At 43.0% G+C, this 17,398-nt stretch overlaps 1 protein-coding gene across 1 annotated transcript in view; it reads right to left on the bottom strand.

Annotated features, from left to right (window-relative positions):
• Elk (Eag-like K[+] channel) overlaps window positions 1–17,398 on the bottom strand; it is a 113,865-nt gene that overhangs the window by 47,341 nt on the left and 49,126 nt on the right. Inside the window, exons 6-7 of the mRNA XM_080282832.1 lie at window positions 9,070–9,313; window positions 4,068–4,231 (exon numbers count right to left, since the gene is read on the bottom strand). Coding sequence (XP_080138958.1) covers window positions 4,068–4,231; window positions 9,070–9,313 — 408 coding nt within the window. The remainder of the gene's footprint in view (window positions 1–4,067; window positions 4,232–9,069; window positions 9,314–17,398) is intronic.

The raw sequence follows: 17,398 nt of genomic DNA, 5'->3' as shown, positions 1-17,398 counted from the left end.
CCCGATCACAAGCTCAGCGCGCTACCACTGTGCTACCGCGCCCTCCAGAGAGAGAGAGAGAGAGAGAGAGAGAGAGAATAATTTACTGCAAGACTGTCAACTCCGGCTATTGTGTTTCAGCTGCATGGTACCTGAGTGCAAAAAACTGAGACATTAATTATTATTGCGCTAGTCCCTCGTGCCGCCTAAATCTGCTTAATACTGTACAAATATCACGTAAAATTCACCGCTTCAATCCTAGTCTATTACTGTTACTTCCTTCTTGCTGTTCGTAGGCAAATATATTCAGCCTCCTATACACCTCCACATGTCATCACTTCAGCGCTAACCCCCACCGTCCATACTGAATGCATGCTGGGGCTGTCTCATACAGACTGGTTTGCTGGTATTAGCGGGGGTATTTTTACGACATGTCGGCGGGTCTTCTGGTAGATCAGTAAAGTCTGCTTTTTATAACTAGGCCAACCCCCTACCTGGATTTTAATATAAAATTTAAAACCAGAATGACGTACCGGTGGTTATGGAAATTTTGGGTCTGTATAACATATCAGGCATCCTGTAATTACTGTTCACGTTGTGGACATATTCGCAGTCTGCAGGATACCTGTTCAAAGGTGCTTTAGTTCCCATAACAACGTCTGGATGTGATTTTGGTAGGGCATGAGTTAGAAGTGACATTTCTTAACATGTTGTCTTGAATTCCTCTCACCCTCGTTTCTCTCCCTAACTTTACCATGTCCTCTCTCTCTCTCTCTCTCTCTCTCTCTCTCTCTCTCTCTCTCTCTCTCTCTCGCTCTCTCAAGTACAAGTTTACTGATGTTATGTGTACAAACGGTAAGCTATTAATTCCTAACAAATATTTTAAAGACCCAATATATGTAAAAGAAAGCAAATACCAATAACAATAATTAAAACATTAATTGGTAATCACGTATATATCTCCGAGCCTAATGGCATACAGAAATAAATAACACACATTAATATATATTTTTCACTGCCTATCAAAGAGTCTTGGTCCACGGTAATCAGCTCAACGACACGCTCAAAAATCCGGCTACGTTAATGATTATGTTAATTAACGCACCATGAGTTTAGGTAACGGTCAATGAACTGGCTGTGTGGGTAGATTATATATACTGGAAGTGATACAGAAAGTAGTGGTAGAATGGAAGTGTAGAAGTTAAGCAGAAATGGAATTACGAGAGTAGAATAGTATCTGAAGAGTTGAAAATGGGAAAAGTAGTCACAATAAGTAAAACAGGGACGGACGATGCCATATTTTCCCTTTTGGGACATTGGAAGGCCTGGGGTGTGGGAAGGTCCGTGGTCAAACTGCCATAGCTCTGACCATTTACGAGTAAGAGATCACCCTACGTCCCTAAAAGCGTTTTATATATATATATATATATATATATATATATATATATATATATATATATATATATATATATATATATCCAAGTCACAATGAGCGTCATATTGAATTAGACCGAGTCACACTAAATGCCACACTGAACTAAAAACGAGACACACAGAGGGTCATACTACATCGCAAACGTGTCACGCCGAGGGTCATACTGAACTACAAACGAGTCACACTGAAGGTCACATACACAAGATCACACTGAGGGACATGAAAGCGACATATCCTGCTTTTTTGCATTGCACATCTCCTTCACTGTGACCTCTACATCACAGTCCCCTCTGTTTCAATGCTAACCCACATTAAATAGTCCACAATACCGCTACACCATCACCACACACAGATAATTTTCGATAATACCAGTATTTTGGTGTGGTCGAGTGGTCATAATACTGAACCTGATGTTCTGAAAAGGCATGTTCCATTACCTATGCAACCAACGGCGTTACTATCGGGATCTGTTGTTAATAATTTCAGTACTCTTCCACAAGCCTACCAACATGCCATAAAAACACCCTACTTCACGAGATTCTTCAGCCTTGTGATGTGTTGTGGGCAATTAGTACCCAAGTTGATGGCATGACGAGTGTGAGAGAGGTGAGGCTCAATGATTCTTGTTGCCGTATTATAAACACAAGGATTGCTGGTCCTCAGGGAATGGTTGGTATTTAAGCTTCAGGGTAGAGAGAAAAAAAAAGCAAAGGCGACATCATACTGAAGATACAGAAAATACAACAGCCATTATGCAAATAGGCCTATTTCCTACTTGTTAATAATGTGGACAGATACATTAAGTGGAACATAACAGCACTTCACGTCAGTACACCTACCAAAGCGTCAGCAAACACTTCACTTAATACCAATAACAGACCAGTAGTTTTTTCATCACAGCCTGGATAAAGGGTATTAGTGTGTGTGTGTGTGTGTGTGTGTGTGTGTGTGTGTGTGTGTGTGTGTGTGTGTGTGTGTGTGTGTGTGTGTGTGTGTGTGTGTGTGTGTGTGTGTGTGTGTGTGTGTGTGTGTGTGTGTGTGTGTGTGTGTGTGTGTGTGTGAGAGAGAGAGAGAGAGAGAGAGAGAGAGAGAGAGAGAGAGAGAGAAACTTTTCTCCGGCTCTTTCTCTCTTCCATGTTACGACGATTTTCACCATGTCTGGTGTCTTGTATTCTCCCCCTTCTCCCATCCCCCCCTTCTCTCTCTCTCTCTCTCTCTCTCTCTCTCTCTCTCTCCCTCTCTCTCTCACTCTCTTTCTCTCTCTCTCTCTTTCTCTCTCCCCAAAGGTTCCCAAGAGTAAAGTACTTTTTCCTCGGCAGGTTACGAGACAGAAGATTTATTTTTTCGGTCACCCTTTCCAATATCCGGAACCGTTTCTTTGTGGTATTATTTCTCGTTCTATCTTACGTCTCCAACTGGAAAGAGGGTGAGTAGCTTTGTTTTCCTTTTCCCCTAAGTCGCACAAAAACTTATATCTCAATATCTGCTGGCTCGTTGTTTTTCTTGCAGCTATATCATTACTATTATTTTTTTTAACTGTACAGCTACCTAATCTGTGCTTAACAAGGTCGTAACTGAAATTACTCTGGTTAAACCTCGCCTCAGTTTTAATTTCATTCAGTAATAGCTACTCTAACTTAAATTAACTCAGTCATACCAATGCACTCAGTCAACCCAATGCAAATCTGTCCTAATATCCAATTATATATTAATTGAACCCAGCCAATCCTATCCTAGGTTACTGCAGCTTCAGCTCATCATAACTCAGCCATTTTTATTCTGTTCTTGATGCTGCACACGATTTTATTTAGTTTAAGAATGTACCCTAGTAGCGAAGGGATCAACGAAGTATATAATCTAAAACGTTTCAGCTCTAAAATTTGCTCTAAGAGAAATAAATTTGTTTTGAGACTGAAAGAATATAATTGGAAAGACTTAAGAAAAAAAAACGAGTAAAATAAAACATTAACTTGCTTTAATTTCCAATAATCTAACTGAACCACACATAACCTTTCCAAATACCAACTGACCTTAACTGAACTAACTAACCTTCCCTAACCCTAAACACAACCTTTCCAAATACTGACCTTAACTGAACCTATCTAACCTTCCTTAACCCTAAACATAACCTTTCCATATACTAACTGACCTTAACTGAACCTAACTAACCTTCCCTAACCCTATCCAGCCTATCATAACAATTCCTAACTCAACGCAACCGAACATATCTTAATTTCCCTAACTCAACGTACTCTTAACACACCCTAACCCATCCAAGCCATCCCTAACATAACACAAGTATGCTCTCACCTTCCGCAACCCAGCCACAACCTAACATATTCTAGTTCATCCCAGTCGTACCCTAGTCTACCCTAACACAATACATGCATACAGTTACCTTCCCTACTTCAACCAAATCAGTCTTAACCTTCCCAAACCTAACCTAACCCACTGCATCTTAACCTTTCGTAACACAGCCTACCTGCCTTATTCTTCCCAAACTAAATTTACCTTAACTCAAACATATCCTACCCTACCAAGAAACACCCAAGTCACACCCTAACTAACTCTCACCAACACACCATATCCAGACCTTCATAACCCAACCTACTGTACCTTAACCAACCAATACTCTTCTATCCCCAATACTCACAGAGCTAGTAAGGACCCCGACGGCTGAGAGGATATCGAAGGGCATGGCAGCCACCAGATCCAGGATGAACCAGCCCTTGATGTAGTGCGTGGCTATCCTCACAGGGCTCAGTACCACCTCACCCTTCTTGTTCACGAAGGTGGTGCGGAAGTTCAAGATGATGTCTGTTTGATGGGAGAGAATATGGAAGGTTAGGATGGGTCAAGCAAGATAGAGAAACGGAGAGGCAGACATAATGTGTGTGTGTGTGTGTGTGTGTGTGTGTGTGTGTGTGTGTGTGTGTGTGTGTGTGTGTGTGTGTGTGTGTGTGTGTGTGTGTGTGTGTGTGTGTGTGTGTGTGTGTGTGTGTGTGTGTGTGTGTGTTTTCAAAGGAATAAGTGGCAGAATGAGGATGGTGCTGTTCATAGTAGTGAGAGGCAGTGATGGTAATAACACTTCAGCCTCAGGGAATGACTTGTCTATTTCACACTGGATATCGCCACACTGTTTTACTCGTCCCTGAAAAAAATTTCTAAATCTGAGAGACAATGGTGGTGTAAGAGTAGTCGTAATAATGGTAGAAGGGTGGTCACTTGGGCCAAGGCCAAGGTTCAGGCTTTTGGTGGCTTGTTGGATGAAGCACTTCAGTCTGTCCAAGCATGTGAGGATACAGAAGTCTTGGAATGATTCACTTATCTTGGCAGTGTGGTCCATAACAACGGTAGATCAAGCAACGAGATCCCTCGTCGCACTGTTCTGGCCTACGGTGTTATGAATTCACTCAATTCGGGTATTTGGCGTTGTCTTTGGCGTTGTCGTTATTTGTGTAGAAGGACGAAAGTTCGCATCTCAAGGCGCTGGTGCTCCCTGTCTTACTTTAAGGTTGTGACAGATGGACGCTAAACAGTGACTTAAAGCGGCGAAATGACTCCTTTGGTACTAATTGTCTTCGCAGGATCCTGGGATATCGCTAATACAACCGGGTGTGTAACGGGCGACTACTCCGTGAGATTGAATCGAGGACTATTACCCACATACTATGTCAACGCAAACTCCAGCTATATGGGCAAGTGGCCTGCTTTCCTGAGGCTGATCCTACTCTCAGGGTGATCTCTGAACGAGTTAACCCAGGGTGGACGAGGCCAAGAGGAAGGCCACGTAACTCATGGCTGAAGCAGGTCGATCTCAACTGTCGGGAGATACTTAGATGAGGAGGGTTGCACAAAGGGACCCACGTGGGTGGAGTCGGAGGGTGAGTGAGGCTATGCGCGCCGCGGCGTTTGCCCCTTCATGACTGATTGATTGGTGGTAACAATGGTGGTGTGAAGGTGCTAGTATTAATGGTAGTATTAGAATAGTGGTATTAATTGTACACGTGCTGGTATTAATGGTAATATGAGAGACTCCTGGTGTTAATGGTAGCAGAAGAGTGGTGATACTGAAAGAAGTATGAGAATGCTGGTATTAATGGTAGTATTAGAGTGGTGGTATTATTATTGTAGTAGATGCGTGCTGATAATAATGGCAGCATAAGAGTTAGAGTGCTGGTATTAATGGTAGCATAAAAGTGGGTGTGTTCGCATTAATGGTAGTATTAGTATTGGTATTAATGGTAGTGCTGGTGTTAATGTTAGTAGGAAACTGTGGTGGAATAGAACAATTGTGTGGTTTTAATGGTAGTGTGATGGTGGTGGTGTGGGGACAATGGTACCGTATGGCGGCCCTGGGACCCAACAGCTTTTAATGACCACCAACACTCCAGTAATTGGCTAAGTTTGGTGTGTGTGTGTGTGTGTGTGTGTGTGTGTGTGTGTGTGTGTGTGTGTGTGTGTGTGTGTGTGTGTGTGTGTGTGTGTGTGTGTGTGTGTGTGTGTGTGTGTGTGTGTGTGTGTGTGTGTGTGTGTGTGTGTGTTTAAAGTCATTGTGCACATAAGTGTAACTGTATATGTACCTGAACGTCAGTGAGTATGTGTATATAAGCATATGTGCGTGAGTACGAAGCAATGAACCTACATCTACGCGTAAATTAGTGCATCTGTACATGCATGTGCGCATGTGTACGTGGTCGACATTATTACAAGCAAAGGCAGAGCTAAAGATATGCCGGAGTATAAACGTATTAACGTAGGTGAACACTACCCCACAACCATGTCCACATAAACGTGGGCGTATATCTCTTTCGAAGGACCTCCAGCGTACATGCATGTATGTGAACCATGTAAGTACTGTAGGTATGCACACATGAACGCGTCTCTCCAACTTTCCCTTTCTTCCTGAATGAAGTTTCTTAGTGGCTAATGGAAGGAATTAGGTGGAGAGGAACGGAAAGAGGGAGAGTAGGAGAAAGAGGAGATAAGAAGAAAGAGGACTAATGAACGAGAAGGACCTCACTACATTAACGCAGGAGTGTGATTGGAGAAACTGAATTTTCGAAGGGGAATAGCAAGAACACATGATAAGGGAATAACAACTGAAAGTGATTGGCCAGAATTAAAGAAAGGGACCAAAGAAAAGAAAATGATTTAATTTCTGCAGTATGAATGGTCTCCCATTAATAGAATAAAACTGCCTGGAGGTAGCAAGAATAAAATAAAAACGAAATATAAGAATGATCCTACTGAACACTGACGAGGGATCCCATAAGGTGACTTACCCCATTCACTACCAAAGGTGTTCTCTGAGCTGAATACAGCCGTTTGGAGGTAGCATCACTCTGATACAACATATTGTCAAAGCACACACACACACACACACACACACACACACACACACACACACACACACACACACACACACACACACACAAACGACACATTTCATAATGCCATATCACACACTGCCACATTTCACGTTGCCACATTTCATGCTACCACACCTTACACTAACAAATCTTGAATTCTGTATTGCACAGAGATTTTTTAAATATCTTGCATAGTACCGTACCAAAAATGTAATAGTAAGTAACAGTGACATTCTTCTCAGTGGCATAACTGAGTTTTCATTTGTGGGGGGCCAAAAGAGGGCCAGGCCTTCATTTGGGGGGGGGGGTCCGGGGAGGGCGTTGCTTTTGAGACTTTTCGACTTCGAACTAATTTGTTAAACATTAAAACCCACAGACTAAAATAAAACGGTCTTTAAAGGCGTTACTGTGATCTAGGTCACACTATTGTCTTTGAACATATACACAGTATTATACACATTTTATTATACATGTATTACCATTACAAACAACGTTTGGTATGCTTATTTATTACACAGGTTACTTGAAGAGCACAGGTGAGGAACACTGAGGATATTGCAACAAAAATAATATAAAATAAAGGCATACAATCTTTCAAAATAACATATTACTGTAACTTGTGTAATGTATATGTTGAAGGACTGAAAAACCTAGGAATTGTGGCAAATATGCACACTGCACCAACAAACATTTCCAGTTAATATGCAACAATATTCATCCAGGCATACATGCACAGAATCTTTCAAAATAACATCTTACTGTACCTTGTGTAATGTATTATGTTCATGGACTTAAAAACCTTGGACCTGTAAATACGCACACTGCAGCTATAAACATTTCTAATTAATTAATTGATTCATTCATCATCTAATCCAGTGTTGCCCCATGAGGCACGTAGGAGCCTTGGGTTAAGGAAGCTGGTCCTGACATTTTAAGATGAGAGTGACCATCCTCCCTCATCCCTGGGTGGCATTACGTGAGCAGTAAACCCCACGCAACCCTTGGATATAAACCTGCACTGGCTCAATCCGAGTGGAGCGCCTTAATTGCCCACTAAACCACCAAGCACCATAACTTGGTTATATGGTTAACATCCAGCATAGTAAATGGTCTCCTGGTGTAACGGAAACCATTTGGCTTGTCACTCAGTGTAGAGTCACCCACAGATAGTAATGCTGGAATGCTAAAAAACTGCAGAATGAGTAGCTGACAGCGACCAACTGTCACCAACACCAAATTCTGGAAACACACAATCTAAATCAACTATAGGTTTATACAGTTAAGATTTTGCCATTTAGTCCCTTAATATCATAATCCATAGGTAATAACCATCAGGATATACAGCACACACTTTGTGAAATCCCTACTGACCTCGAAAAAATAAAATCTCACTAACTACCTCGTCCTGGGAGTCTACGGTAAACATAAGGTGGACAGGTCAGCTGATTAGACCCTTTTTCCCTTACCGATATTAAGGGTTTTTAGGACTAACATTTTCTTTGTCACCATAGGAGAGAGTGAGGAAAAGTATATTGTATGTTAATTTTCACCGCATAATAAAATCAAACAATATCACACCAAGATGTTAAATTAATTAAAAGTACAATGCTATACAAAGCTTTATCCACTGGAAAGTGAAATGGTATCTAGAAAAATTTCCCCAAATGTGTAAAGAAAACAGCTGCACACTGTATTACATAAAAAAGGAAAATATTCAAATGGGGGGGGCCACTGGGGGGGGGGCAAGGGTCTGGCTGGGGGGCCTAAGCCCTCCAAGCCCCCTAGTAGTTGCGCCCCTAATTCTTCTAGTCATTAAAAACTGTCATATGCATAACTAGATATTACTCAACGCCCCAGTAAGATCACACACAAAACGCAAAGTTTTTTCCGAGTATTAAAGATTATAATCATCACCATGCTTTCATCAATCAACACAACCAATCATCATCATTAAATCAGGCTCATCATAACAGTTATCATCATCATCATCATCATCATCATCATCATCACCACCACTATTATAAATCATCATCATCATCTTGACCCAATTTCCAGTGCAAGGCCCTCTGATCTCACTGGGACATGAATAATTAAAATCTAAATATATTTTGCTACCCATTGAAGGCTGACAGATACCGAATATGAAAAGTCTGCTTACTCTTTCTCTCCTTGCTCCCCTTGTCTCCCTCTTTTTATCAACTAAAATGGATCTCGGTTTGTTTCTCTCTCACTCAGCTTAAAAGGCATACCATTTTCTCTCTCTCTCTCTTTCTCTCTACTTACCGACAAAGAAGAGGACCTCCACCACCACGTCGGGTACTAGGGTGGCCTTGTCCTTAACATCCTGCTCCACGAGGAAGGCGGCGTTGTAGGGCACGGTGACGGCCACGTAGAAGGTAGCCAGCAGTATGACCAGGTCCCAGCACGTCTTGAGCATCCCGTAGTGGGTGAGGATGAAACGAGACTTCTGGATGCTGGCCGTCTTGTATTCCGGCAGTGGGGCGGCGGCGTGGGCTTGTAGCAGGTTCTGTTGGGGTATGAATAGGGTGGTTAGAGATGGATGGGGTAAACAGAAACGGATAAATATTAGCAGAGCTGAAATTTAGATAAACCACTGATGACTGAAATGAGAGAAAGACTCATGAATGCAGGCCGCCTTGTATTCCAAGAATGGTGCGGAGGCGTGGACTTGTAGCAGGTTCTGAGGGGGTTTGACAGGGAGGTTAGATATGGGTGGACCAATGGATAAAGAAGACTGGAGAGGTAGAAATGGAAAGAAAAACGAGGAGACTCATGGATGAGAACAGAAAGCTTTGTGGCAGATTATGCGGTACTTGATAAGGTGGAAGGATATGGATGAGGTGGACAGAATAGTGTGAAGAAGTTATTTATGCGGATCAATAATGACTGAGGACTAAATCTGACTCTGGATGCTGGTCCTTTAATATTGGATGAACTTAGAGAAAGAAGAGATGAACAAGGAGGTTTATATGAAGGTGGATGTGGAGCTTTGAGACCAATGGGGTGGAGGGGAGCGGGTAGACTGCTGTGGACAAGGAAGTTAAAGAGTTAATTACCGTCCAAAGACTGAAAGGGACTTCTGTATGTTGGTCATCTTGCAGGCTATTAAGGAAAGGGAGTGGAGGCCAGAACTTGTGGCGGATTATGTGGAGATGCAGAGGGAGGTTTGAGGGGGGATAGGGTGGATAGATATGGGTGAAGAAGAAGATACGCAAAATTTGACAGAAAAGGTAAGAGAAGACATTTCGGGGATCAACACATCTGGACTGGGGGTCTCGTAACAGTGACAGCATAAGTTTGTGGCTTTTTTTTTTTTTTTTTTTTTTTTTTTTAAATGAATGTGGAGGCAAGTGACTGGGAAACAAGCAGAGAGGAGACTGAGGGCTACGGGGAGGTAAACAGAGAAGTTAGGGGGTCAGGAAAGAAGACAGGATACGAACTTTTGGAAATGTCTGTCCTATTTTTCAGAAAGCTGGAGGCGAAGCAGACTAGAAGAGTGCTATGTAAGGATACATACGTACATACACACACACATAGCCTACTTAATTACATACAAAGACAGACACACACAAAGACTGACAAACAAATAGACAGATAGACAGAAAGATAGATACAGACAAACACACAGATAGATAGATTGGCAGACAGATAGACAGATAAACAGAGATAGATAGACAGATAGACAGACAGAGAGATAGACAGATAGATAGACGGATAGACAGATAGACATATAGATAAATAGATAGACAAGCAGATAGATAAATACAGATAGATAAAAATACAGACAGACACTGACAGAAAGATATATATATATATATATATATATATATATATATATATATATATATATACAGTATATACAGAGATAGATAGAGAGAGAGAGAGAGAGAGAGAGAGAGAGAGAGAGAGAGAGAGAGAGAGAGAGAGAGAGCAATACGAGTCATGCTCTATAACAAGTAGGTCGGCAAGCATCATTAAGGCACGAGTAATGAGATAATTAACATACATTTACGAGACATTACTGCTTGGATGGGTCTGTTTTATCTGCTGGGTGACCTCCATGTCCGACTTGTTGGTCTTCTGCCTACCTGTCTGCCTCAGTCCTGCCTACCTCCAGCCTATCTCCCTCCATACTGACTGCCTTCCTGTTCATCTACCAACCTTCATCTTACCTCCCTTTAACTTGCTAGCCCATCTTCTACCGTGCCTACCTTCCTGTTTCTTTGCCTACTTTCCTTCCCTCCTGCTTCTCTGCTTACCTGCCTGCTTTTTTCTGTCTACTTGCCTGCTTTTTTTTTTTTTCTTTTCTGCCAACCTGTCTGCTTTCCTGCTTTTCTATCTACATTCCTGCCTTCATTTTTTCCACCCTGCCTGAAGTTCTGTTTCCCTGCCCACTGCCTGCCTTCCCGCTGCTGATTACCTGCATGCCTATCTGCCTATCTATCTTTAGCCTGTTACAGGGTTTACCTATCTACTTATCCTACGTACCCGTACATCTGCGCACCTGCTCGCTTTCCTACTTAGCAACCTACCTACACCCTGTCTCTCTCTGCTTCCTCACCTGCCTACCTACTGACCTCTTTCCTTCCTACATACCTATCAACTTACGCCCTGTTTCTCTCTGCCTGCTTACCTGCCTACCTCTCGCCTCTCTGACCGCCTACCTGCTTTGCTTTCACGGCGCCGTCAGTGTGCCCCTCCCCCCCTCCGTCTGCAAGCACTCACCTCTATTGGGCAACATCACTGTCCCCCCCCACTTCTCCCCCACACTCACTCATACCCCTACCCCCCCACACACGCTACCCCTACCCCATCTCTCTCTCTCTCTCTCTCTCTCTCTCTCTCTATATATATATATATATATATATATATATATATATATATATATCTCTGCCTGTTTGGGCGTGTGACACAAAAATGAATGGTCCGGACTGTTTGATTACTATGTCACCATTTTTCAAGATGGTGTTGTGTGGTGTGGAAGTGAGATGCCAGGAACACACACACACACATACACACACACACACACACACACACACACACACACACACACACACACACACACACACACACACACACACACCACAGCATGTAACAGCTCTCCTACGTACATTGATGAGACCTAAAAGCCTCCATCATAAATTAATGATAAAATATTCATAACGTCTATGATCCATCCAAAAATGCCCTGTAAATGAGAAACAAAATAATATATAAACCGGTATGTCTAAAAAACTAAAATAAACTACACTTCCATTACTGCGCTGGGTATGACGAATAAGGTGCTTTAAAATGTCATATTCATATTCATGTTTATACTGCAATTATACTATTTTCGAGAGAACAGTTAGAGTAAAAAAAAAAAAAAGGAAGTAAAATATATAATGAAAAAGGAAGTGCCTGCTTGACTGAAAAATGGCCTAGGCAGCTCCTCATTAAATCTCGCCGGCAGCGTGACTCATCGAGAATTGGCGAGATCTGACGAGGAGGAGAAGGAGGAAGCGGAAAATGAAGGAATAAGATAAGAAATGAAGAGGAAAGGTAGGGAAGAAAGACGGATGAGAGGAAGGATGCAGGAAGAGAAGGAGTAAAATAAGAAATAAGGATGAAAGATAGGGAGGTGAGATGGAGAGGAGAAGAGACGAGAGGAGAGAAAAGAGATAGGATAGGTAGAAGTGAAGAAGAATGGAAGAAAATACAAAAGATGGCTAATATGAAAGATTGTGAGACAAAAGAAGTTAGAAGACAGGACAGGAAGAATGATTTGGAGGAAGTAAAGAGGAAAAAGAATGAAAGGTAAGGAAGGTAAATGAGGAAAAAGTGGTACAAGGGTTTGGAAGTAACAAAGGAACAAAGGAAAGGAACGGGAGGGCCATGGAGAGGAGGGAAGGGGAGACAGGAAATGGAGAGGGGCATGGAAGAAAGAGAGAAAAGAAGGAAAGGCAGGGAAGAGAGGCAGAGAAAGAAGATGAGATTAGGAAGAAAGGAAGGAACGAAGAGGAAGTTGAGGAGAGGAGATGGAGGCGGGGAAATAACAAGATGAGAGATACGTGGCATTTCTAACTTCACCAGCTCGTCTTAAGGGTTCTCTCTCTCTCTCTCTCTCTCTCTCTCTGATCTAACCTTAGTCATTTGGTTGTCAAGCTGAATAAAATCGTCTGGCATTTTGTCTAATTGGTCCATCATAAAAAGAACCCTTTTTATCTCTCTATAAACCCTTTTTTATGCCATATCATATTTCACCAAAAATATCTCACACCCTCCTCTTCCTCCTCCTCATCATCATTATCATTACCATTATCATCCTTAAAAAAGCACATTCGTTGACCTCGTACCAGTGTCGTATCAGCATTTCCAACTACCAACAAAGCGTCACTTGGCAAAACCCTCAGTCAGCACTGCCGTCAGATGAACAACAGTCGAAAGGATCTACGATTATCCTGCGCGAACTAAACAGGTATTCAATCCAGCGGTCACTCCAGGCTACTTCGATCAGCTACTGTTGCATCCATTCTTTTAAACCCTGTCAGAGCAATTTAGGTATATTTCAGTTTCAGGTCAGGCCCGGCCCTACGCTCTTGTTGAAACAATAGAGGATGATGTAATATAACAGAATAGATGAAGTAATAAAATAAAAAAAAGATGAAACAATAGACTAGAACAGATGATGCAATAAAATCGAATTGATGAAGCTATATAATAACAGATGAAGCAATATAATAGCATAGATGAAGCACTAAAACAGAATCGGTGACACAACAGAATAAAATAAATGAAACAATAGAACAGAATGTAGTTACCTACAATTAGGTTATTTGGGGCTCATTACGGTCAGCTAAGGGTCATCCGGATTCACATATCCATTCCGATCTTTTAGTGTCCATTCAGATCCATCTCATCCAGTCCAACTCAGTCAGATCAAATGAAGGACACTCAGAGTCATTACCTCCACACAGGAACAATTACCTCCATTCAAGTTCACCCGCAGCACTTCAGGTCACATCCACTACGATAAAATCTGGTTCTACATTCACAAACTTTCCTGGGCTTCAGTTGTGTATTAGAATTACTGTAGACTGCTAGATTGTTCTTTGGTCTTGATTTATTCACACGTACCGGGCACTTCACAAACTAGAGAGAAAAATAATGCGAAAAAAAGAAAAAATCTGTTACGGCAAGTTGCAATTGAGATTCGTTTATCCTGCAGATTGGTTCAGATCATTCATAATTCGAACCCATGCCTCTCCTGGTCTGTTTGACGGGGATGGTCAAAATAAATGAGAAGGCTTGGTGTGGCGGGAGAAAAAGTGGTGGATGACAGGGTAGATTAGCGCTTTTCAACTACACGGGGGTCGATAAGGCAGACATTCTGGTTTTGCTGAATCCCTGTCTCCACCCAAGCTACGACATCCAACCTCCGAATTTACGCTCGAGGTTCGTATTTCATTTCTGGATACGAGCAGGGTGGCCGGGTGGTGGAAGGGGAGGGAAGGAAGGAAGGAGGGCATGAAAGAGTCAGGGAAGAGGATGGGACTGGGAGGGGGAGAAAGAAGGAAGGAAGCTGGTTGGAAGGAGGTTTCATGGAGAGGGTGGGAAAGTGAAAATGAGAAGGGTGAGAATGAGGGATGGGAGGAGATGTGAGGGAAGGAGTGGAAAAGGGATGTGAAAGGGAGGAGGAGTCAGCAGGCAGAATAGGATGGCGGTAGGAGGGTAAATCTTCATATTAATTCTAAGACCAGGCCACCTAGTAAAGACGTAAGCTTTACTCTCTCTCTCTCTCTCTCTTTCTCTCTCTCTCTGCAAATCAATCCACCTGTCTCCATCTCAGCCACTTTCCATGATGACTTATCGTGCCTCGGGTGCTCAGGAAGGTATTACGCTTCCTTCCTTCCTACCTCCGCTTCTCTCCCTCCCTCCCTCCCCTCTTCTCTCTCTCTCTCTCTCTCTCTCTCTCTCTCTCTCTCTCTCTCTCTCTCTCCCTAATATAATATTGTTGGGGACGTGCGTTGGTGGTGTCCTCAGTGTGTGTGTGTGTGTGTGTGTGTGTGTGTGTGTGTGTGTGTGTGTGTGTGTGTGTGTGTGTGTGTGTGTGTGTGTGTGTGTGTGTGTGTGTGTGTGTGTGTGTGTGTGTGTGTGTGTGTGTGTGTGTGTGTTGCGTCAGACAGTGGGCAGGGGTGTGTGTGGAAGAGTGAGTGCGCGTGGGTGGATGGGTATGGGTGTGGGTGAATGTGAGGAATATGTGGTTGGGTATGGATGAAGAGTGTGTGTGTGTGAATGAAATGCAAATGTGTGTGTGTGTGTGTGTGTGTGTGTGTGTGTGTGTGTGTGTGTGTGTGTGTGTGTGTGTGTGTGTGTGTGTGTGTGTGTGTGTGTGTGTGTGTGTGTGTGTGTGTGTGTGTGTGTGTGTGTGTGTGTGTGTGTCTGAGCGTATACAGCGATGGCAAACGTGTGAGTATGGATGACGATGTGTTGTGCGAAATTCTAAGTATGAATGTACACTTAGAGGAAATGCATGGCCAAAAATGAAAAAAAAAAAAAAAGAGGGGGGGGGGAAGCAGTGGAGGAAAATGATGTGGAGAGAAGGAGAACCTGGATAAACGAGGGAAGGGGGAATGGCCGAGTGTGGGAGTGAGAATCAGGCAGCTTTGAAAGTGTGAGGGAATGCGAAAATTACCAGGAAATCTGAATATGAATTTGGGAGTTGTTGGGGAGGCGGGAATTTCCATGGAGTGAATGGTGGGTGAATGGAGGTGTGGTCATTTTTGGATAAACGCTTTGTTGATAGTTCTGCTGCTTTGCTATTTTACTTTCTCTTGTTTTTGGATTTTACTCACCCTACTGATGAAAATATAAACTGGTTTATAATAATAATAACAGCAGAAATGGTGGTGGTGGTGGTGGTGGTGGTGGTGGTGGTGGTGGTGGTGGTGGTGGTGGTGGTGGTGGTGGTGGTGGTGGTAGTAGTAGTAGTAGTAGTAGTAGTAGTAGTAGTAATTACTACTACTACTACTACTACTCTCATTATTACTATTATTATGATGATGATGATGATGACGATGATGATGATGATGATGGTGATGATATTGATGGGGAATGTCAGTGCCAAAGTCATGACTGAGTGAGCCATAGTTATGGGTGAGAGAGAGAGAGAGAGAGAGAATGAAAATAAAGACAGGAAAGATGGTGTGGAGATGAACGAAGAAACATGAGAAGAGGACATGGTAATGGAAGGGAGAGAAACGAGGGTGAGAGGAAGTCAAAGCAACGCGTTAAGAAATTAGATGCAGCCTGGTTGTGTGTGTGTGTGTGTGTGTGTGTGTGTGTGAGAGAGAGAGAGAGAGAGAGAGAGAGAGAGAGAGAGAGAGAGAGAGAGAGATAGGAGTGGTGGGAAAAGTCAGTGCGTGTGGGAGTCATTGGAGGTGAATGGGGAGGTGGGAGGGGGGTAGGAGGGGTGGGGTGGGGTGAGGGAGGGGCATGGAGGGTAAGATGGTAGTGACCCCTCCCCCTCACCATCAGGTACCCCAGCTGTTAAAGGTGATGCAGTCTGTGGGCCCCTGGTCATGATGCTGGCTTCACTCTGCCCCCTTCACTCTTTTCCCACTCGACTCATTCAGCTGTTGCTCGATCGCTTCACTCTCATTTCATCAACGTTTCTCATTCTTGCTTCATTCTCCCCTTACTCTCTTTACTTGCTGCATTATCTTCACAGTCCTTACTTTTTTCTTACTTACTTCACCCATTCTCTGTTCTGTTCACTCTCACCTCACTTTCTTCACTCTCCTTACAGTATTGAACTTCCTCACTTTCCTCACCTGTTTAATTACTGTACAGCTGCTTCACTCTCATCATTAACTCGTCTCACACACTCCACTCCTCACTTCATGCACTCAATCCCTACTGCAGTCACTCTCTTCACTCCTTCCCAACAATTTCCTTTCTCCTCACTTACTACACTCTTCTTCCACTCGCATTTTCCTTTCTCCTCACTCGATTCACTTACTTCACTCTCCTCACTTCTCGCATCACCTCCTTACTCACTTATTCTCATTACTGGCGTCACTACCATCACTCATATTACCCACTTCACTATCTTATTCATTCTGTTCCTTATTTCTTTTCGTTCTTTCATGTCTTGTACTGTAATTCACTGTTCTCCCTCTCTCTCTCTCTCTCTCTCTCTCTCTCTCTCTCTCTCTCTCTCACCACACACAATAATCCCATCCCATACCTGTACACTTAAGTAAAACACGCCTGCCCTCACCTCTCTCTCTCTCTCACCGCACACACAATAATCCCATCCCACACCTGTACACTTAAGCAAAACACACACACCTGCCCTTACCTCTCTCTCTCTCTTTCTCTCACTCTCTCTCTTTCTATCACTCTCTCTCTCTCTCTCTCTCTCTCTCTCTCTCTCACCGCACACACAATAATCCCATCCCACACCCGTACACTTAAGCAAAACACACCTGCCCTTACCTCTCTCTCTCTTTCTCTCACTCTCTCTCTCTCTCTCTCTCTCTCTCTCTCGACTACATTCTTCCATCACACACAGGGGCGTAGCCAGAATCTGTTATGGGGGCAGGGAGGA

The sequence above is a fragment of the Coenobita brevimanus genome, chromosome 94 (assembly GCF_032717465.1).
Source record: "Coenobita brevimanus isolate Jiangsu-jjx chromosome 94, ASM3271746v2, whole genome shotgun sequence".
Classification (NCBI taxonomy): domain Eukaryota; kingdom Metazoa; phylum Arthropoda; class Malacostraca; order Decapoda; family Coenobitidae; genus Coenobita; species Coenobita brevimanus.
The sequence above is the reverse complement of the archived record's forward strand: the minus strand, read 5'-3'. Positions and strand labels throughout refer to the sequence as shown.